Source organism: Pinus tabuliformis, chromosome J, assembly GCF_031772625.1.
Source record: "Pinus tabuliformis cultivar Carrire ecotype Pingquan chromosome J, CPIR1, whole genome shotgun sequence".
NCBI lineage: Eukaryota > Viridiplantae > Streptophyta > Pinopsida > Pinales > Pinaceae > Pinus > Pinus tabuliformis.
The window spans coordinates 928,423,802-928,448,700 of record NC_142295.1 but is presented as its reverse complement, the minus strand read 5'-3'; the positions used below and the strand labels follow the sequence as shown (position 1 = coordinate 928,448,700).

At 38.9% G+C, this 24,899-nt stretch overlaps 1 protein-coding gene across 2 annotated transcripts in view; it reads left to right on the top strand.

The window, feature by feature from the left end:
* The window catches only part of LOC149229804 (uncharacterized), a 174,962-nt gene that overhangs the window by 7,544 nt on the left and 142,519 nt on the right, over positions 1-24,899 (top strand). For both annotated transcript variants that reach the window (XM_089378738.1, XM_089378737.1), the window contains exon 2: positions 22,016-22,260. In XM_089378738.1, coding sequence (XP_089234864.1) covers positions 22,016-22,260 — 245 coding nt within the window. The remainder of the gene's footprint in view (positions 1-22,015; positions 22,261-24,899) is intronic.

Sequence of the window (24,899 nt, the reverse complement as noted above, 5' to 3'; positions counted from 1 at the left end):
TGTTCTCCATGGCGATTGTGGACAGGATGATTCGTTCTCTTGTGGGACAAGATGATTCGCTCTCTTGTGGGATAGGATGATTCGCTTTCCTGTGGACAGGATTGATTAGTTCTCCTGTCGAGGCATCCTACCCATGCAGTCTAGACTCATGGGAAGTACCTCTCATCTGATCAATGAGCAGGGAAATGAAGATAGGGACCATAGTAGTACCGATGGACGCATTGCTGTATCTACCGTACTCCCTATGCTAGGATGACCTTCATTGATCTGGGATCAATGATACTAGTTTGGGACCAGTGGTAGGAGTTGTACCCACTATGACTCTGACTTCGGGTCGGTTGAGATTGGTCTAGGACCAGTGGTACATACTCTGAGACTGACTTCGGGTCAGTAAAGGACTGGTCTGGGACCAGTGGTACATACTCTGAGACTAACTTCGGGTCAGTAAAGGACTGGTTTGGGACCAGTGGTAGGAGTGGTACATACTATGACGCTGACTTCGGGTCGGTTGAGACTGGTCTGGGACCAGTGGTAGGAGTTGTACCCACTACGATGCTGACTTCTGGTCGGTTGAGATTGGTTTGGGACCAGTGGTACATACTCTGAGACTGACTTTGAGTCAGTATGATACATCTTCGATCATTTCTTCCTCTTCATAATTCGGACAAAGCAGAGCAAGCAGAACAGAGCAGAGCAAGCAGAACAGAGCAAATCAGAACAGGGCAGAACAGAACAGAGCAATACAGGCAGAATAGGCAGAGCAGAGCAAGGGTCAAGCTATACAGGGCAGTGCATTTGATGGATGAATAGTAGCGACCAACAGACAGATTGCAGATGGAGTTCTCCCTAGTTGAGAGGGAGCGTTAAAATTGGCAACTAGGGCCAAACTCCATGTGGGTCATCTTATTCATGGCTAATAATATTTTTCTTAGATTCCTCTCGTCAAGAGGTGTAGGATTGATCTAAAGATCATCCGATTCTGATAAGTATTTATGGAGATATGAATTTATTTTGATTATGGAATAATTATCAAGTCGACCTACAACTCATGTAGGCTCAGAAGCCCAACAGTTGCATCTATTCAAACATCAACAGTTGTGTATAAATACAGGAGGTCTTTTCCTCATTTGGACTCACTCATCTCATCACATCTCTCTCTCTCTCCTGCGCAGAAAAGAGGCTCTTCTCTACTGCGCAGAAAAGAGACTCTCTCTCACACATGTGGAAGGAAGGACGCAGTTTTAGGGCTGCAACTGCAGAACCAAAGTTTGACCAGCGTTGACCATCAGTCTGCCTCTCTCAACTGCACTGTAGGTGAATTTGGATCTCCTCTGAAGGCCGCATTTTTTGGTGAAGGAATCAAGCCGATCCGACGGTCGGTTTGCAAGATATTGTTTGCCCTAGTTTGGGACTGATCTAGGGTTTGCTGCTGCTGATGTAAATCAGATTTATGTACTATTTCTCTCTGCTGGATTATTGAAGATAAAGGAAGATTTGATCAAAGGGTTTCCCCACATTGGGGTTTGTCCCTGGCTAGCCGCCACATCTTGTGTCTCTTGTCTTGGCTTGTTTTCTGTCAATCGTTTAATGTTCTATCTGCACTTTACTTTATGTACATATGATTGCTAATCTGTGGATAATAATAAGAAAGATAAATAAACTGTTATAAGCATAGAACATACCATAACTTAACACTTCTTCTAGGAGATCGAACTTGTGTGTGTGATTGTCCTCCAAATGAATTGAATTGCTTCAATATGTAGGCTTCTAGTGAGGTCAAATTACCCTTCTTGAGGCCGACTTGGTGTGGAGGTGACAAAATTCATTTTTGACTAAAAAATAATTCTTTTTACATGATTCAAAAGCCCAAGAAGGGTCTTATTAAATATACAATGACTCTAATGACTTGGCATAAATCCTAGAAGTCCTCAATCAGGACTTTGACCTAAAACATGATGACCCAATCATGAAACCCATGCAGTCATAATAATAATAGTGATAAAATTTTCTTTTCATTTTTTTTCATAAGTACATTACATAATGACTCAAATATATCTATGAAGACCGAACCTAGTTACATTCTTCAACACTCCCTCTTAACTAGGGAGGTATTCATAACAAGTACAAGGAAGATCTCAAACTATATGAACTATGAAGAGTTTAGGCACCGCAATGCCATGGACTAGATTCCTGACCAGGACAATCTATCGAAGGTCCTCCAACAATTTAGGCAAATTGTAGTGCCACAGACTAGATTCCTGACCAAGGCAATTTATCCGAGTGGGACTAAGATGGACTAAAGCTTTCAGCCTCTCTAGGTAGCATCAGGCTTACTTGCTTACCATCAACCCAGGGATCTAGGTGCGTATCCGAGGTCAGAGCTGTATGACCAACGCCACCCTCCCTACTTCGAGATCTAGACATCCACACAAAGTGCCGGCCAGATGTCCTCCCAGTGAATGTGTCTTACACACAAAGCCTCAACATTCCCGATTATTCCAATCAGTAGCAAATCATCCCTGATCAAACAGATCGGTAACAAATCTCTCCAGATCAAACTGATTGGTAACCATCATGTAAAACACGCTATCAAACCTCCGAGAGATTTACCTGTACAAACACAACCCCAATCAGTAACAAACTTTCATATGTGCATAACTAAACAAAACCTTCGGGGTTTTTCAGACAACTAGATGTTGCTTCTCAATTTATCACATTAGGACTTTCAAACGAATCTTGACAGAACGTTCAACTTCCTTTCCTACTTCAAAATCAACTTTCCTTATGTTAGCAACACCTTAATACGCGTTCTCCAATTACTTCAAGGTATCCATCATGACTATAGTATGCCCTCCCTCTCAACTTGGGACTTGTTTCCATGAAGACAAGAGTGATGTGTCCTTCTCTCACTTATGGCCTTCACTAAGACTTACAACTGTTAGTCCTAGTCTAATGCATGACACATGAAGTAGAGAACCATATCCATCACTCCCTCTTAACCAGGGAGGATCTAATCATTCCTATACAAGGAATATACCCAAGCCCCCTCTTAACCTAGGGAGATCAACTTCTTTTCTACGATATCGGAGAATCTTTCATGGCTTCCATCCTTCTCATCAAAGTTATCATGACCATAATCATCCAGATAACTTTCTTCATCATGCTTATCAAATGAACATCTTCACCATCTTGAAGATTATGTACCTGCACAACTTAGATAGCAAGTACAACCAAATCTATAGAAGCATGAAGTTAACCATATCATAATCATATAATAATGGAGGCATTAGACTTTATAAACATAATAAGCAAGAGACTTTACTTCTATACTTCAACTTCTTGCTCAGATTTTGTTACAAACCCTAAATCATATCAACAACTCAATCAAGTTATCAATCTCATTATATCAAGGGCTTCAATATTTCTTTCAGAGATATGACAAATTCTTTTATAACATATAGCAAACCCTCGAATCAATTCAAACAAGTATAATTTCAACAAAGCATCTAACAACTTTCAGAATTCATATGTTAGACTTCCTACTAGGATTTTGTGCAAACCCTAGATTTCAAACATGAGCCATTAAGCTTCAACAATCAAAACCAATCACAACTCAATTTCAAATTTCAACAATCTTTCATAAATCTCAGATTGTCACATTAGTCATCACATATTAGAGAATTGAGCTTCTACTAAGGTTTAGTTACAAAACCCTAGAATTCACAAATACTATCATCCTAGAGAATCAAACTTCGACTAGGGCTTAGTTCCAAACCCTAGGACTCATGACCATTAGGTCAACTCATATATCTAGGATTCCATCATGATGCACAAGCATATAATAACATGTGTTATTCAAACCCAATGACACAAATATCAATATATTAAATTTAGACATATAAGACTAGGGTTTGATCGGACAAACACACATATACCAAGGATTTCATTTCTAGGATATTATAAGGGTCTTGCTTATACACCTTACCAAACCCTAATGATCTAGGGTTTCAATACTAAACATAGAAAACCCTAATTTATCAATACTTCAAAGGTTTGGGATTTCAGACATCACCATTCAACCCTAACAAGTTAGGGTTTTCATTACCATACCAAAACCCCAAACATGACATCATCAAAGCATCAAACATTTTCTTTAGACTTCATCAATAACCCTAAGTAGGCTAGGGTTTCACACATTATCATCGACATACCCTTAAGTTAGGGTTTTACAGAGAACCTTTTTAGGGTTCCACAAGAATAATCAAAGATGTGAGGAGGGTAGATTTATCTAATGATGAATCACCCAATCAAGAATCTTTATGATTCAAGAGTGCTAGACACAACAATGTTAGTAATGTAGAATAGATTACCAAAAAGAATGAATATACCTTTATCATGAAGAGAACAAAGCTTATGGTGTAAGACATACCTTTGTTTCTTAACAAACCTTGTAATCCCAATGCTTTGTCTTGTGAGGCCTTCTTTCATAATCCTTGAGTATTCAGTAAGCCTTTCCTAAACAAGGAAAATATGAATAGAAATGTGATTAGTATTTAATATAAACAAACTTAGATAAGTAAGGGAAACCAAATATAAAAGATAATACAAGGAGTAAGATACTTATCTTTGGAAAGTTGTGAGGGCTCCCTCTTAATCCAAACTTGAGGGATACGTAAGGGATAAAGTCCCTAACAAATAGGTCTTGACTTCAGATCCTTCCATCTTCTGACAACTATAGCATTGGCCCTTTGGACTTCTTGAAGGTTCCTTTCTTCTTGTGATGAGTGGAACAATCATTCGAGATTTTCTCTTCTTCACTCTCCTTGTTGATTACTAAAGATATTCTGACTCCTTCTTGACTGCATGCATTCCATCCACTATTAGGCTCATGGCCAAATCTTTGTTTCTCTAAACTTTGTTTTCTTTGCTTCACTTGATTCATTTGTAGGCTTCTTTACTTTTCTTTTGACTAAATCCAAAACTTTATTCTTTTCGAGGATTAGATCTATCCTCTTTTTCCATGACCTGTAATTTGATGCTCCTTCTAATTTGTTCTCTCCCTTTATGGAGTTAGACATTGCCCTTGAAGGTAGTCACCTTCTTTCTTTGTAAGGTCTCCTTATATGATCCCTTGCTCAACTTCTTGAGATTCCTTAGTCTTCTTTCAATAGATCTTCAATTCACCTTTTTCTTTCTTCTTCACCTTAGCTTTGTCACCATGTTAGAAAATTGGAAAGGTAGAAAGACTCTCTTATACTTGATAATTACTTGTGAGATTCTTGTATTCTTATTAACTTTATCATGTTCTTCCTTTATTTTAGTTCATGAAACAATTTTTTTTTAACCACGTGGTGAATCGGTAATTGCAAGGTCTAATCTAAGGGAGACCCAGGATCAACCCTCGTAGCTGCCACTATAACACCAAGAGTATATCCAACAACCTGCAAGCCAGATATACCAAATTCTTATGATTTAGCAAGAGCCGAGACTCACGGATAAGGGGAGTCTACTCCTTGAGCCAAGATCATAGCAAGACACTATACTCAATGAGATTTGAACCTTGTTCTCGTGGGCTTCACCCAGCGAAACTAATCGTCAAACCACACATCACTATATTTAGTTCATCAAACAATTACCACAACAATAACACAAAGATCAAGGACATTACATGTAGGAGACAGCCAGGGTGAAACCCCAATATTGGGGAAAACCCAATCAACAACTCTTCCTTCAATAGTTTTCTTGAGATAATCCAAGACTCTTGACTTAGACAGACTTCCTCCACACCAAGTCAACCCTTTCCTTTTTTAGCAGATGATCACTTTCCAGTACTGTCTTCGACCAAGATGCAGCGGTAGCAGCAACAACACTTCAATGCAGTAGTATCTTCGACCTAGCAACTTTGATCTTAATGCAACATCTTCGACCTTGAAGAACTTAGCTCTTTGATCTTGAAGCAACACCTACCTTGAACCTTCACTTCGACCTTGATGTCGTACTTCGACCTTGATGCTGTAACAAAACTTCTTGATGTTGTAATAGAACTTCGACCTTGATGTCGTAGCCTAGAAAATCACACGTTTGAGAGAGAGAGATAACCCAAAACCTTTGATCTTGCAATTCTCCTTCTTCCACTGCAACTTCACACTTTTTCATGGCTTCTTTTAAGAGATCGAACTTGTGTATGTGATTGTCCTCCAAATGAATTGAATTGCTTCAATAAATAGGTTTCCGGTGAGGTTGAATTACCCTTCTTGAGGCCAACTTGGTGTGGAGGTGACAAAATTCATTTTTGACTAAAAAATAATTCTTTTTACATGATTCAAAAGCCCAAGAAGGGTCTTATTAAATGTACAATGACTCTAATGACTCAACATAAATCCTAGAAGTCCTCAATGGGGACTTTGACCTAAACATGATGACCCAAGCATGAAACCCATGCTTTAATAAGTCATGATAATAATAATAAAATTTTCTTTCATTCTTTTTTATAAGTACATTACATAATGACTCAAATATATTTATGAAGACCGAACCTAGTTACATTCTTCAATAGGCTAGATGTCCTCCTAGGAATTTTACACAAGATGCCTCCTCAAATCTCTTCCAAACACTTATCATCAACAAGATTAGTGATATCAACCAAACCAAGCATGCTTCTAAGATATTCAAACTTTTTATTAGGAAGAGACTTTGTTAACACATCAACTACTTGTTCGTCGGTTGGGACATACTGTAGCTTCACGATCCCATCTTGTACCAAACTTCTAATATAGTGGTACTTATTGTTGATATGCTTCGTCCTTGCATGGAACACGAGATCTTTAGACATCTTAATGCTGCTTTGATTATCACAATTTATCACAATAGGACTTAGAGGCTTCTCAAACAAATCTGACAGAAGTTTCCTCAACCATACAACCTCCTTTCCTACTTCACATGCAACCACATACTTAGCTTCAGCACTACTCAAAGCAACATGATCTTGCTTTCTACTCATCCATGAGATCATCGCAGATCCCAAACTAAAACATCCACCAGTAGTGCTTCTTCCATCAGTCTCATTGCCACCCCAATCAGAATCTGTAAAACCTGTCAACTTGACTTCCTTGCTATCATACTTTAGGCAGTGATGTATAGTGCCACGTAGATATCTTAATATATGCTTGGCAGCTATCCAATGATCATGACAAGGCTCCAACTGAAATTGACTAAGAATGTTCACAACAAAACATATATCCGGTCTAGTGTTTACCAGATACATCAGAGAACCCACCAACTTTCGATAGGTGGTAGGATCTACGAGACTTGAGTTAGAGCTTCTCAACTTCTTGAGATTGGTGATCATGGGAGTAGTCATGGGCTTGGAATCCATCATACCGAATTTTTGCAACAACTTAATTATATACTTTCCTTGCCCTAGATATATCTCCCTAGGTTTCTGCCATACTTCTAGACCTAGGTAATAATGCATCAGTCCCAGATCCTTCATCTCAAACTCGGTTGCCAACATCTTCTTGCATTCTTGTATCCTTCGCTCTACACCTGTAATAAATAGATCATCCACATATAGTAGAATAATGATTAGCTCATTATCCACAACTTTGATATAGAGATTTGGATCAACAGTACTTTTGACGAACCCGATTCTTAGAAGGTATGCATCCATTCTTGCATACCATGCCCTAGGAGCTTGCTTCAAACCATATAGGGCCTTCTTGAGTCTACAAACATGAGTGTCTTTGCCATTTATTTCAAAGCCTTTAGGTTGTTCAATGTATACTTCTTCATCGATGGTTCCATTCAAAAATGTTGTTTTTACATCCATTTGATGGATATTCCATCCCATTGTTGCAGCCAACGAAACCAAAGATCTTATAGTAGTATATCTTGCGGTAGGTGCAAAGGTTTCTTCATAGTCTATGCCTTCCTTTTGAGAGAAACCCCTTGCAACAAATCTAGCTTTGTACTTGTCTATGCTTCCATCAACAATGTGCTTGATCTTGTAGATCCATTTAGAAGTGACAACCGATTCATCACTTGGTCTATGAATGATTTCCCAAACCCCATTCTTCATGATGGATTGATATTCTTCCTGCATAGCCTTCTTCCATACTTCTTGATGAGCAACTTCCTCAAATGTAGTTGGTTCAACTTCTATTAGTTTTGTCATGTATGCAACATATCCAGAATATCTTTTTGGTCTTTTGCTTTCTCTAAAAGTTCCTTTCGCAGCTCCATGTCCTTCGACATCTTCAAGAGTAGCTTTTAACCAATTTGGCCTCTTCCTTGTGTCAGGTATGATCACAGGTTGAATAGGCTCACTTGGTCCTTCTTCTTCTTCTTGATTTGTAGTAGGATTGTTGTGGTGCTCTTCTTCTTCGAATAGTGGTATGTCTTCATCATCAGAATCAATAGGAATATCTTTGGATCTTTTGTAGGCATGATTTTCATCAAATATAATGTCCCTGCTTACTTCAATATGTCTTCCTTCCTTGATGTAGATTCTATATGCCTTTGAAGAAAGACTATAGCCAACGAAAATCCCTTTAATGCTTGTAGAATCTAGCTTCTTTCGTTTGTCCTTTGGAACATGGATATAGGCGGGACATCCAAAGATTCAGAGATGGTCCACACATGGCTTCCTTCCTGTGAATGCTTCTTCGGGTGTCATATTATCGAGGATTCTATGAGGACTTCTATTTTGTATATATACAATGGTCATTGCTGCTTCTCCCCATAGAAATTTTGGTATATCTTGATCAAAAGTCATTGTTCGTATACATTCTTCAAGTGTTCTATTTTTCCTTTCCGCAACTCTATTCTATTCGGGATTGTAGGGAACAATAAGCTCCCTCTTAATTCTTGCTTCTTTACAATATGCAATTATTTCTTTTGAAGTGTATTCTCCACCATTATCGGATCTCAAAGTCTTTATTCTTCTTTCAGTTAAGGTCTCTACTTCAGACCTAAATTCCTTGAACTTTTCAAATACTTCGTCCTTTGATTTGAGTAGATAGAGCCATGTCTTTCTAGAGTGATCATCAATGAAGGTTACATAATAAAGATGACCTCCAAGTGATTTGTCAAACATAGGCCCACACACATCTGAATGAATGAGGTCCAATATTTCTTTAGACCTTGTTTCACTGCTTGTAAATGGCTTCCTTGTATTCTTTCCCAATGTACAACCCTTCCATATTCCTTCACGATCTTCTTTGATATTGGGAATGCCATATACCAATTGATTGAGAGAGGGAATAACCTTATAATATAAATGTCCATATCTTCTATGCCATAGTTCAATGGGATTGATTTCCATGTGAACTAGGGCTTGAGGAGATGGTGTTATGACTCTATATAGACTTCCTTCACGTATTCCAATAACCCTAGCTTTATCGATGCTTGAATCTTTTCCCCAAGCCAAAACTTTTCCATCTACAAAAGCAATTCTATCACCTTTATCTTCTAAGCAAGAAATTGAAAGTAAATTCTTTTTCAAACCTAGAACATAGAGTATATTGTTGAGATGTAGCTTTGCTCCATTGTCTAGCTTCAAAGAAGTTGATCCCAGGCCTTTAACAACATAGCTTTTGTTGTCTCCCAATTCCATTGCATGAGAAGATTGTTCCTTTGATAGAGTGTGAAGTTGTTTGCTATCTCCTGTCATGTGTCTTGATGCTCCACTATCAATAATCCATGCATTGTCATCATTGAGTGAACCTGTGAGTGCAGCCAAAAACCCTTTGCTTTTGACCTTATTGAATAAGTTGTAGATGATTCTTTTGATCCAACTTCTTGCAATATTGAATCCCATTTTCAAGTATCTTATCATAGAGGGAGTAACCTTTTCTTTCAAGCCAACAGAGTGATCTCCAATCTTTCTTGACCTTAGCTCTGATACCATGTTGAGAAATCAGTACTAGTAGAATTAGGGTTTGATCTCTCTTTCTTGATAATTACTTGTGAACTATGCTGGTTTCTTTTACTTATTTATTATATTATCTTTCATGAAGCAATTACCAATTTATGTGTGTATAAAGATCACAAAAACAAGAGACACAAGATGTAGGCACTCAGCCAGGGCAAAACCCCTATCTAGGGGAAAACCCAATCAAACTTCTTCCTTTAGTAGTTAAGACGAGATAATCCAAGACTCTTCAACCTACACAGACTTCCTCCAACCACCAAGTCAGCCCTTCCTTCCAGCAACTTCAATCTAGATCTTCGACCCTGTAGCAGCAGCACTTCGACCCAACAAATCTAGAATTTTGACCTTCCCAGCAGCAGAACTTCGACCCAACAAATCCAGAACTTCGACCTTCCCAGCAACGGAACTTTGACCCAACAAATAGTCTAGTAACTTCGCATAAGAGAGAGAGAGAGATAGCCCAAAAACTTTGACTTGCAATCCTTCCTTCTTCTCCTTGAACTTCGCACTTTTCTGCACTTCCTTCTTGAGTATCGAACTTGTTGAGTTGATGTCCAAATAGATTGAACTGCACTTGTATATATAGCCTCTTCTGTGGGTCGAATTGTCCTCTTGTAGGCTGACTTCATCAAGCAAGGGCCGACTTGGTGTGGAGGTGACAAATTACATATTTGACTCAATAATATTTCTTTTTACATGATTCAAAAGCCCAAGAAGGGTCTCATTGAATGGGCAATGATTCTAATGACTCAATATAAAACCTAGAAGTCCTTAATGGGGACTTTGACCTATAAAATGATGACCCGAGCATGAAACCCATGCTTTAATAAGTCATTGTAACCATAATAAAATTCTCTTTTTCATTCTTTGACTCAAATATAAATATGAGGACCGAACCTAGTTACATCTTCAACATGATAGAGAGATTATTTTCAGCATTTTGAGGTACAAGTGCTTGCATGCCAGTTTTGAGCACACGTTTGGATTATCCTTGAGAAATCGAGCCCGATGAGTATAATATCGCGGGGTATCTAAAGGGTTCATATTTCTAGCACCTACTAAACATGAGTGACATGTGGCAGTCCCAGAGTGTGACATGTGGTAGCCTTCCTATGGTGACACATGGCCTTTTTAGAGAATGACATGTTTTAATGTGATTAGGATGCATGCATGAAGCTAAAATGAGATAACTAGAGTGTGTGCATTAGTTGGAAGGCAAGGTAGCAATTGGTGACAATACCGAGGAAGATTCTCTCAATTAACCGAGTCTCATGTCAAGTTGACTGAAGCATATGCACTTAACTTGCCTTACATTTCTGTGTCAACTCCACTTTCCCTCTCATGCATGTTTCTCTCTCTCATAACTCACCTTATTACTCCTCTTCTCACCACCTCATTCATGATAACTCGTTTTTTAACAAGTTCAACCTCACTTCTCCTCTAAGCTCAAGCTCCACTCATTTATCCAAAATACCTCTCTCTCTCCCATTCACTCTACTCCACTCCACTCCACTTGCGACATTTTTCTAGAACTCGCACAAGAACAAGTCAAGCTTGCGTAAAATGTATCACCAAGGAAATGACGAAAGGGAGGAAAGGCTTCATCCAAAGGTTGCCATTTTCCTAGCAGAGCAACAACACACCACAACATTATCTCTCTCCCATTTTTCTAACAGGTTTTCTCAACCAACAAGGATATATGTAACAAACAGTCCCTATTTGTATGTGTGTAGACAATATATTTGTAATTGGATAAGTATATTGAAATATAAATAATTAATAGAATGAATAAGAATGATGATATTACAATGAGGGCCCCTGTTATGAATACCTAGGTAGTGCGCCTTTTCATACTAAGAGGCATGTCTTTTTGATAAGACACATCTTATAATTAATTATTTAACTTATCATTATTTCTTGTATTCTTATTATTATGTTCATAATATTGCCATCCCCTCAAAATTGCTTTGTCCTAAAAAGCAAGGGTAAAGAGGGATATCGTAGGCAAAAACTCCCAATGCCCAATGATGAATCTTCTTCAGGACTTAGGTGTCAGTTTTTTTCCTTGAAAACAAATTATCTTGATTGCCTTTATAAAACTTTAGGTTGTCACTAATTTCAACTTCATTTTACCTTTTTCAGTGTAAATTCTAACTCCAACGATAATGCTTCAATTTACTTAATAATATTTTGCCTTTGTGAATAATATACTCTGATTCTTATTAACATAGTCCTTATCCTAATTATAATTCTCCAACATTGATATTTTTGGGTCAATACTAAATACCAAAAATCACAATACTTGGATACGTTCCCACTCTTTGGATTTGATAATGGTCGTTAACATGGTATTTTCCCCATTCTCTGCGATTGTCCTGATTAGAAGGCACATCCTATGTTTTATGGTCTTTTGAAGAATCCATAGCAAGAAATAAAAGATCACTCGAAAAAATGGAAAACCCCTCTTTTGATTGAGATTTCGAAAAGAGGGCAGATGATATGAAGAATATCTATAAACCATGGATGCTGATATAATGGGGTTGTTAGCATCCACTAGAATGCCTGTGTGATCTTGCAAATTTGAAGTAAAAATCCTATAAATCGAGCGCATTTTGAGGCGTTGTCAGGTTCTAATTGAGAACATACTTGGTGTTCACTCATGTTGAGTACGATTATCGTTTTGAGAACTTCTCTATAGAATAATTTAGACTATTCACTTTCTACATGGCAGAAGTAAGATCTATACCTTATTTCTCCTAAACACACGATGAATGAATCATTGTAGAGGAAGAGTTAGTGATTGATAGGTTCCATCTGGAGATGAAGGCGTGTTGCCACAAAATCTAATAGGCCTTGGAGAGGGGCGCCCTATGAGGCTATTATTAGGCCAAGTAACAACAATGGGGTAATGGCCCACTGTCACCACAACCAAAACCCCCTTTTCTTTATGGACTTTCACCAATGGGAGGAGTCCTGGTATAAGGTCACCTATGATGGATATTCTAAGTAAAAGGTACAGGATGACCAATAGGCTTCCAAGGGAAAGACTCAACTTAAGTACAAGGTTCCAATCACCAAATAAAGGCAATTCACTTTCCCTAGAGAGGCCGAATTTTGTGAGACACAAGACCTAGGGCTTGATTAGTAGGTTGAGAGTTGGGATGGCCAAAGTTCAAGGTAAGGAGAAAGGGTTTCCCACAATGTATTTCAACAAGGACAAGGCACATGAAACCCTCAAAAAGCCCCCAAGTTGAAGCTAAAACCAAACTAGGGTTTACCCTAGGGCAAAGGAAATTATGGATGAAATTGAAGTGAATGCCCACCAAAAGGAGTGATTTTGTGGCAACCACTATCCTCTTGATGTTTAGACTCTCCAACATCGAAAATTCCTCTTCCCTAGGAATTCACACCAAGCCCTAGCTTGGCCTTAAAGAGGCCGAATTAGGTCAAGAAAGAGAGAGAAATTTGTGGATAAAAGTTGAGTTGATTAGCAACAAGGAAGGCTAGTGCCTAATCCTGTTGAGAAGTGTAACTAGGTTCGGTCTTCATAATGACATGTAATTGTGATTTTATGTAAAAGATGTAAAGAAGAAAAATAAAATTATTGTAATGCTTGCATCATGGGTTTCATGAGCAAGAGATTTTATTTTTAGTTAAGGCTCCCATTGTGAGCCCTTAGGGATTTTGTCATCTAGTCATAAAGTCTAAAGAGTCATTGTCATGTATTGAAGGCATGTTACACATTGTAAAAGGTCAAATTTGTTTTGTAAGTCACCCTCCAAGACCTTGTCACTAGCCCTCACTCAAGTCGGCCTACAATGAAAGGATGATTCGAGAAAGATGAAGTCGGCCTACCCTTGTGATCATGTCGGCCTAACTGTCATGAACCAACCACTATATATAGCAGTGCTCGGCCTCATTTGGATGACATCAACTTAGTGAAGCAAGTCTTTAATAAGAAGTGCGCAATTCATCTTAAAAAGAGCCTTAAAGTCAGTGAGGGAAGAAGGAAGGACAGCGAAGGAAAGAAGTCTTCGTTGTGCACTGTTTTTGGGCTAGATTAACCTCACACGTGCGAAGGTTGCAAGTCTGAAGTTTGTAAGGAAAGATCGAAGATTGCAGTCACCTAAAAGTGATCTTGTTTGGGTGGAAAACTTAGCTCTAGGAACCCGAGTAAGAAAGAGAAGAGAGTCTCCCTCTTGAGGAGACTATTCTTGAAGCAAAACTGATCTAGGTTTCCTTTTGTCAAGAAGAGGGACTGCAGACCTACAAGAAGAGGCATAAATTTTGAAGGAAGCTGAGAAGAGGAAGAGCAACGTTGATCTAAGGGTGAAGAGGAGGCTTGTGATTTGGTCTTGGAAGGGCTCCAGTGTCAAGGGTCTTTGTCATGGTCTTGGTATTCGTCAACTGAAGGTTTATATTAGAAGAATTTGTTTGGGTTTTCCTCTCAAAGAGTGAGAGGTTTTGGCCCTGGATGACAACCTATATACTGTGTCTCTTGTCTCTTTATTATTCATGAATTGGTAATTGTCTTGATGAAAAGAACACAATAATAACTCAAGAAAAGAACATCATAATCAAGAAGTAAAAAGACTCTCACAAGCAATTACCATAATAGAGATCACCTAAGTATTGATGCCCTAGATTTCTCAACATGGTATCAGAGCTAAGGTGCTAAAGTCGAGGAGGGGCATCTAATCAAGGAGACACACAAGGATCGAGTTTCAAGAAAGGGATCAAAGCGAGACAAAGAATACCAAAATGAAAGTTCAAGATCTACATCATACCAAAACCCTAGATCAAAGAAATCTACTTCAACAAGAGTCTTGGAATCATCATCAAGGAAGAAGCAGAAAAACCCTAGAAGCATTTTCGAGATCATCACTCATCCATCATCTAAGGAGTGGAAGCTTTTTCAAAGACTAAGGAAGGCCAGATTGAAGAACATTGTCATCATCTTCAAAAGGGTTTGTGAAGTAAGCTCTCTCTCATTAAAGCAAAGGTTTACCCTTTGAAGAACTCCATCAAAGTGATCTCTCTCTCAAAGAGATCAAGGATTACTCTTGTAGAAAAGAATCTATCAAGAAGTAGTCTTCTACTATCTATATCACTATCAAGATTAAGGAGGAAGCAAGTGGAGAAATCAACATCTACTCAAGTAAGTATATGACTTCATCTGAATCTATCAAAATGTCTTTTTGCAAGGAGAGCAACAAATTAGTTGGGGCTTCAAATTTTCTTGCATGGAAGAAAATAATAGACCTAAATCTTATTGGGAATGAAGTCATGGATCATATCAAAGGGTCAATAACCCAACCTCCCAAAGAAGATACTCAAGCACTTGCTAAATACATGAAAGGGGAAGTGAGGGCCCAGAGGATTCTCATAGAATCCATCAAAGACTCCCTCATCCCATATGTATCAAAATTAGACACTTCAAAAGATATATATGACAAATTGGTAGAGTTGTTTTCTATAAGTATTGCAGGAGAAGTTATCTCTCTAAGGCAAGAACTCTACAAATTGAAGATTTCAAAAGAAGAAGGAATAACCTCATATTTCATGAGGATTTCAGAAATAAGAGATCAACTTCAAGATCTGGGTGAAATAATGTCTGACAGAGAAATGACCATTGTAGTATTAAATGCACTACCAGAGGAATGGGGCAACTTCACTTCAAGTATTTATGGGAAGAAAGAAGCCACTCCTTTCCAGGATCTATGGTCATTGTGCAAGATCGAAGAAACCAGGGAAAAATTGATGTAGGATCAAATGAGCAAAATCAAGCATATGCTTCTATGACAAAAGGAAAAGGAAAGTTTGGTAAATCTGGTCCTCAAAAGAAAAGGAAGAACATGGCTAAGGTTCAATGCTATGGATGTCAAGAATATGGGCACTATAGAAGAGATTGTCGTAAACTTAAAAGGGACAATAACAAGAGAAATAAGGAAGAAGCCCATATTACTGAAGAAGTGGAAGAATCTGAGATGAAGAAGCCTAATAAGGAGGAAGTGAGAGATCTCTACTATGATTGAGATAATCTCCTTCACTAAAAGGTTCACCGATCATGAGGGGAAGTAAGTGTTTCATTAAGAATTCCAAACTTGTGGAATTCATGGGATGATGGTATGATGACATAACAGTGAAGCAGATCAAGGGAATGAAGCTCCTTCATTCCAAGGAAGATGCTATAGGAAGTCTGGATGACCCAAAGAAAAAGATGAGGTAAGTATGCTTACATTTGATATTATGGAAGTCATGTCATATGGTTGCAGCCTGCAGGTAACATGGATCACTGCTCTTATCTTAAGAGCATGATCAAAACACAGGATCTCCTCCCTCAAATGCATGGGTCACATATTTAGTAGATGAAATCAACATAATATGTCCTCATATGGAGTATGAGGTGGCTGAATACAATTGAAGAACTCTGAATGGAAGCTCTTGAGAATGAAATGTGTGAAGAAAGGAAGAGATCGTGGAATATGCAACAATGGTAAAGGCAGTCAACATTCGAAAGACCAAGAAGATTTGACTATGATATCTCCCAGAAAGATATGAAGACTCTGATGGAAGTTTGGAAAAGATGGAGACCCTTGACAATACATGTCTTTAGGAGATGTGTCAACATGTATGCAAGATGCTGATGCCTACAGGAAGATGTCATGATGAAAGACCATCACAAAGGTAATTATGATTTAAGTGTTCATTTCTTATTTTTGAACAAGTATTTGGATGGGCTTATGCAGGACTGCCAAAGGAAGACCTGTGGATGTCTTCCCAGAGGACCATGCAGAAGGATGTAAGATCCTTCCGAAGAAGGCAACATGACATGAAGCAAGGCTAGATGTAGATTGATGGATCACTTTTTGATGAAAGGAATGGTGACATGACTGACTCATGGATGAAAGTGATGGATGGTTTGTACCCTATGAAGAAGTCCCAAAAGATGAAGACTCTGTGACAAAGAAATTCATAACATTAAAGAAAGGAGCTCTTCAAGCAGCTGGTTGTCTTTTCATCTCCACCTGAAGAGTTGCTATAGGTCCCTAATTAAGAGGGAGCTTGGAAACAAGTTTCTTATTGGAAGAAACTTGGAAATTCTTAAGCCAAGAGGGAGCTTAGGTACATTCCTTTAGTGGGATAGATATGTCTTCCCTAATTAAGAGGGAGACATAGACACTGTTAATCTAGGTTGTCATTGATGTCAATATGGCAGTGGTTGTGATGGAAAATTCTTTGATACATGATTGCTCATTGATGCCCATTGATTATAATGCTCATAGTGATGAAAGTTTGATATATGATGATATGATGAGATGGAGGAGCCAAGTGGATTGAATATATATATATATACAGACAGAATAGAAGTAGTAGACCCAAGAAGGAAAGCCATTGAAAGTCAAGAATAGGAGCAGTCAAGGAAGAGCTATTGGAGGTCACAGGAAGATAAGCCACAAGAGAAACAACTATCGGAAGAGCAGAAGAGTAGTCACAAGAGCAAGAACCCAAGAATAAAACCATGTAATAACACTGCATCGGAGAAATTATATCAGAGGAACTTTATTGGCGGTTCCATTATATTAAGTTATGTAACACCACCCGAAACCTCCGATGTGTGATATAAGGTGCGAACCTGACGTGATTATATAACAATTATTATAACACTGCATCTGCCACATCTCAAGTCCTTTTAAAATCGATTGTCATGTTGGAGTTCCGATGGACTCGATAGGACTATCGAAATAGGGTTATTGTATTATCGCGTCTGCAACGTCGGAAGTTATGTACCGCAAGTCTTAAAGGATGTCACGTTAAAACACCGATTGTGATATTACTGCAGACCCGACTGCACCACTATAATATGACTCAATGTAATATCACATCCGCGTATCGGAACTTTCATATCACAAGTCTTAACGGGATGTCACAATAAAACGTCGATTGTGATAGTATTATGGACCGCTGATTGCGATAGAGTGGTGGACCCCAAACTGCTGATTGCAATAGAAGCTGTGGACCCGACAGATTTATTAACAACTGCTTGATACTATATCGCATCCGCTCCATCGGCAGTAGGGGTATCAGGATGTTATATCGTGAAGCCATAAGGTTGCGATTGCGGGATTTTCACGAGTTGCGATTGCGGGAGTTCGGAAAAATTGCGATTGCGATTAAAGCTATGATGTGGCATGTGGGGACCTCTATTGATGCGATTTCCGTAAATAACAAGGCTATGTTATAATTTGTTGAATATTAACAAAAGACTCCGATATATATTTTTAATATACAAGTCGGCCTCCCTCCAATAGACGTGACCTTTGGTCATTGGTGAAACTCGTATAAAAATGAGTTAAAACACTTCACTTCAAGGCGTGGATCTCGGGCATCGATAACAAAGAAGAAAAACAGTTCACAACTCGTGAACTCGAAGGAAGCTGAAGGACGAGCGAAAAGAAAAACAATGAATGTAAGCCGAAGGTTGAGCGAGACAGAGAAAAGAACGAAGCCGAAGGCCGAGCGAGTGAAGAAAGAAACTAGAGGTCCAGCAGAGGAAGAAGAAAGCCGAAGGTCGAGCTTCTGTTGACTGGGTTATTCATTAAAAGATCAGACCTATGATGAATCTGTTAAAGCACAGCCCGCGTGTTGATTTGGGGTAGCATCAGATGTGCTATAGCCACGAAAATTGGTGGAGAGGCTAAAGCACATGAGATCTCCAAGACCCAGAAAGGGTTTGGGCAGAATCTAACCGGTTTGGGAGCTATTAAAATAATTAATATTTTTAATGGAGTTCTTAAGTCTAAATTTAGGAAAAATAAAATATTAATGGGTATTAATATAAAACTGGGTTAGAATGGTCCAAAAGTCATGGATCAAGTCAAATCTAATCTTAGCCGTTGATTAGAGATTTAATCTTGGCTGTTGATGGACCAACGAGAAAAGTATAAGAGGAGGCTTGAGGGTCAGTTGGAGAACACACCAAGAGAGATCAAGAACTCGATTTTCTAGGGCAGGGTTTGCTGAGGAAATTGAGCGAGTGATCTGAGTTGCAGCTGAGGGGCAGTGAATACATAGTAGAGAGGCAGAGTTAGTACCAGGAGGATTAGTGCAAAGCCGAGAGAGGGACGCAGAGCCAGCTAGAGGCCACGCAGAGGCAGCCAGGAGCTGCGTAGAGCTAGAGAGGGCTGCCGTGTGAGACACAGAGGGTCCAAGGGCTGATGCAGAGGCTCCAGAAGCTGACGCAGAGCCCAGAGAGGTTGACGCAGAGCCCAGAGGCAGCGCTGGGAGCATTTTGTGGGATAGACTGAGAGCTGGAGAGCCAGATAGGGTGACGCAGTCCCTATCAGAGTGATGCAGAGCAACAGAAGCTGCATTGTTGCTGTGCGATCGTTTATCCGGTGATTTAGCCGGAATATCTGTCTCTGACTGAGAGGTAGTACTGCCAAGGGCATTCTCTGTTGGGTGAGTCATTTTTGGTACCCAGGTTGTATTCTGAAACCGCATAATAATAAAACCATCGGAATAGTTGCGCCGGTTTTCCCGCATTGGGTTTTTCCGGAGACATTAGTCCAAAACCAACGTTGTCACTTGTGTGCTTGTTTACTTTCAGTTGATGATCTGTATGTGTTGATACTTACTTGTATTTATTTTTCAGTATTTACATGGTAAATAACTTGTTAAGTAATTGAACAACTAGGAAGAAATAAATCAGATAGTACGGGAAGAATTTCTAACGGGTTAAACTTAGAAATTCCAACACCGCGATCTATTATAGGCACTGCATAGACATGATAGTTTCTAATTGGATGCACAACATAAAGCCGTGACGTTCACATCTCTGAAGTACCCCTGAAGCAATTACCGCGATAGTTAGAATAGAGGGTTGAAACAAAGAATTGTTTGTGTACAGAACTTAGTACAGTTCATTGTAGACACATTGAAGTTGTGTGAAGACTATTGTAGATCATGATGGCTATTTGAAATCATCATGAGGTAACTCTGTAGACTTTGTTTGGGCAATATGAAGAATTGTAAGACTCCTTCATATGAAGACAAGTTGTCATTGATATAGCAGTGAAGCTGTAGATTGACAGAACATAGTGAAGAAGATTTTGAGAGCAGTGCAATACAATCAAAACATTTCTTGACAAAGCAAAACTATAGGGTCGGAGCCCTTGGGGTTGGTGCCTCAAAATTGGAAGGATTGGTGTCCTTGGAGTTGGTGCTTCTAAATCCAAGGTTGGAGTCTTCACAAGATAGGGTCGGAGCCCTTGGGGTTGGTGTCTCAAAATTGGAAGGATTGGTGTCCTTGGAGTTGGTGCTCTTAAATACAAGGTTGGTGCCTTGACAAAGATAGAATCGGAGCCCTAGAGGTTGGAGCCTCACAAAAGACCAAGTTGGTGCTTGGCAACAGGTTGGAGCCTGGGAATTGAAGATCGGTGTCTTCATCAAGGGTTGGAGCCCTATATATATTGTACCTGATTTATTGTAAAGATTATATTAATAAAAGCATTTATTCCTATTGTTCATTTTGTGTTCTAAATATAACTGATTTAACTGGTAAAAGTAACAATTGAAAAGGAATACTGATTCACCCCCCTCTCAGTATTTCCAACAGACACATCATTCTTGTCTTCACTTGGGAAGACAGAATGGAGGATTGGGTAATCATTTGGCATCTAATGCTCTTTGAGGATGAGATAGGGAATCCAAGATAAGAGTAGTTGTGGAGGACCGATATTCTTTGAGGATTGGGAATCCAAGATAAGAATAGTCCTGATGGAACACACCTTGAGAACCCAGGTGGGGTATGTTCCGGGAGAGACAATGATGAGAGTGTCTATAAATCATTGGTCTTGCTAGCATTGAGCTCAGATCTTGTGGAGAGATAGAGCTGTTAGTCAAGGCCTTGCTATGCGACAATGCTGGTTGATATGATGCTATACAAATGGGTTACAATCCGATTCTTCTTATCAATACCTCCCTAGTTAAGAGGGAGTGTTGAAAAGTGTAACTAGGTTCAGTGTTCATAATGACATGTAATTGTGATTTTATGTAAGAGATGTAAAGAAGAAAAATAAAATTATTGTAATGCTTGTGTCATGGGTTTCATGAGCAAGAGGTTTTATTTTTAGTTAAGGTTCCCATTGTGAGCCCTTAGGGATTTGGTCATCTAGTGATAAAGTCTAAAGAGTCATTGCCATTTATTGAAGGCATGTTACACATTGTAAAAGGTCAAATTTGTTTTGTAAGTCACCCTCCAAGACCATGTCACTAACCCTCACTCAAGTCGGCCTACAATGAATAAGATGATTCGAGAAAGATGAAGTCGATCTACCCTTGTGATCATGTCGGCCTAACTGTCATGAACCAACCACTATATATAGCAGTGCCCGGCCTCATTTGGAGGACATCAACTTGGTGAAGCAAGTCTCTAATAGAAGTGCGCAATTCATCTTAAAATAAAAGGAGCCTTAAAGTCAACGAGGGAAGAAGGAAGGATAACGAAGGAAAGAAGTCTTCATTGTGAACTGTTTTTGGGCCAGATTACCCTCACACGTGCGAAGGTTGCAGGTCTGAAATTTGTAAGGAAAGATCGAAGATTGCAGTCACCTAAAAGTGATCTTGTTTGGGTGGAAAGCTTCGCTCTAGGAAGTCGAGTAAGAAAGAGAAAAGGGTCTTCCTCTTGAGGAGACTATTCTTAAGAAGTGCTATATTCCACCCAATGCAAATGGAAGGTCTTCATGTTAGTTAAGCATTTCTTTTATCTTCTCAAGTTATGCTGCAAAATTTACATGGTCACAATATTTCAGTCACTTTCAGCTTAACTAGTAGCAATATGTCCCAAATCAAATTATTTGGGAAACACTTTTTCGTGGTGATTTTTATGGGGAACATCTCTAGGGGCTATTTACAACATATAGCCTATTCTTCATGTCTTCAAGTGGTTACCTTGATTGCATGTGCATTTGTATTTGCTTGAATTAACTATATATACGTTATTTTCTTTATTGTTCTTTCAACTTTGCAATTGCTTTCATGTTTGGAAAACTTTGTAATCCAAGCTGGTATTGATTTGTGCAGAGATACTGGGAAGCTGGCGGTAATTGCAATTTTTCTATAGCAGCAGCAAGGCTTGGGCTTCATTGTGCTGCCCTTGGTCAAATCGGCAATGAAAAGTATGGTTGGTTCCTTCGGGAAGTTATGGAGAAAGAAGATGTGAGTATCATAGGAATCGATAGAGATGGTGAATGCTTATTGGTTAACAATGATGAGACAGTTTTGTGTTGGGTTCTAGTAGATGCTGCTCGAAGGCATAGTTTTTGCAGGTAATTCTTTGTATATTTTCTCCTCTTATTTTTTTTTTTTTAACATGATGCTTCTGGTTATCATTGCATGGTAAGTGTGTCCTTTCCAATCTGGTAATAATACATTCGAATGTAGCTGACTTACAACACTCTGTAAAGAACCCACCCTTCTGTTAGGATGCCATGGGTGGGTGGGTATCTATTCTGCCAAACTCACCCAGGACTTGTACCTTGCTCCAACCACATGAAACAAGGCGCTTGCATGGGTGAGATGGCTCTTGTGGAGTGAAATGTGTCTATGGGGGGTTTATCCCTTGGTGGAGGGTATGAAACACCTTGATTTAGGATCAAATCAAGATCCTGTTTACCCTAATTTACATTTTCTTTTTCTTGTTTATTTGACCCTTGCTTAAATGAAGGGGCTCTTTACATATTGTTTTTTTCCTATGTACTTGATCCTTGCTTATTGAAATTTAGGAATGTAAGGGGCTCTTTACATATTGTTTTGTTTCCTATGTACGTTATCCCTGCTTATTGAAATTTAGGAATGTAAGGGGCTAAGGTGAAAAGTGAAGAAATGTCTACCAATGAACTTATTTTCCATGTTTTTATCTTAAAGTCCATAGCTCATGCCATTTGTGATTGTATAAAGGAAGTAGTCTTCGTTTTTTGTCGAGTGTTAAGATAGATTTTGAGGACATGATGCAGTGTTGTTCACAATTATAGCATTAAATTTTTAAGGATTTCTGAGTGCAGTTTTCTTGGTATTTGTACCATAGCTTTAAATGATGAACTTAGTTATTAAAGTATCTTGAGGGCGTCTAAGTTCTTGTAACTTGTGGATTGGATTGCAAGATTCTGACATGGAGATAAGTTGCCAAATGCCAGGCTTTGGTGATAAGGAAGTAGAATTTATGTTCATTCTATAGCTAAAGGAAGTGTTGATTCTCTTGTTTTTTCTGTGTGCCAGTCTATATTCATAATTAGCAACAGGGAGTATCCTCCTATACTTTAGTATGCTGTATTATTTGTTAGTGACCAAAGTAGTGTGCTAGAGTCCAAAATGTCACTGCTTAGTTGCTAACACAACCAAATGTCCATCTAACACTGAAATAGAGCAATAAAAATAATAACAAAAAGTGAGCTTCAAGAGCAACGATCATCTATCAAAATATAAACTGGGGTGCCTACCCACTCAAAAGATCAGATGCAGTTGCAATTGCAAATGTTGGAGGAACACTTTTCCAATACATGATTCTTTATTGTGAGAAAAATGTAGTGTTTCATTGATAAATAACATTGATTACAAGAGAGAGCAAAACCCCTCTCTATACAAAAAGACTAGAGGTGTAACTTGTGGCCCAGAATACCTTTTTGAGTTAATTAAAGTTTTAATTTAGCTACACAGTAGACTCTAGTGGCCTTTATAACATAAATGGCCTTGCATAAAATATCACAGGACTGAAGACCAATACATTATTACAAAACTACAGACTTACATACAAAATAGCTCATAAACATAGATTTACTTACATGGATGAAAATGTGGTGTTTTGTACGTGCCCTCCCCTATGGAAAGCTTTTTTCCCAAAGATTGAGGACCAGAGAATAGCTATTCCACGTTACTTATTGTTCCTGCAATTCTTTAGCTTTTGCTTGATTACAACCATATGCACCCACTCAAATGGATATTGATTGGAGCTTTGAGAATGATATTCTTTGATGAATTGGATGTATTTATTCATTGTATTTTGTTGAGGATGCTCAACAAGGTAATATGGGTCCAAGTAGTGCATGACCAAGACACGAGGAAATGTGTAATTAGATTTGTTATCCACATAAATGCATACAACTAGTTGTGGGGTTGGAAGGAACATTTCCATTAGAGAGGATTCAAGTGAAAATCTCTCTTTCACTACTTTCATATGATTTCCCTCAATGATTTCTGCTTGCTTAGCTTTGCTTTCAACTACCACTATTCTGTTCACTAGGAGAATCATCATAGAGGTGAAGAGATTTATTAAATAGAAGTTGGGAGACCTTTGGCTCTTGTAAGTACTCTTTATAGGGAGATTCATGATAGAGAGGAGGACATTCCTCAAAGATAAGCTGAAAGTAATTATCCTCACTTAGCTAGAAAATTTCTACCTTCTCCTCATACCAATCTAGCATGACTCGTCGAGTACTCGTTGAGTGGGTTGAATATGGGCGAGTTTGCTACGAAATGAGTGACTTGGCCATACTCGGCACACAGACTCGCCACTCACCAATACTCGCCAGACTCGGGGAAACTTGAGGGCACTCAACGAACTTGTGGACACTCGGTTGGCACTTGGCCCTGTCCCCAAAACCAATTTTTTCCTTCTTGCCTTTTTTTCTTGTTAAATCCAACCTCTTCTCTGCTTGCTCACACTCACTTCACTTAGAATCGAGCTCTCCTCTAGCATCCAACCTTCAGGATCCCACATCTAACCTTCACGATCCGGCAACGAGCCTTCAGGTAAGCATTGATCCCTTGTATTCTGTTTCATTTTTTTTTTTTTCTTTAAATTTAAAATTTGTTAATGGAAGCCCCTGCAGAAGCCTGTTACAGGCTTCTGTGTCCTTGAGACAGCCCGCAGGGGCTTGTCTTAGGGCTGCAAAGGCTTGCAACAGGCCCA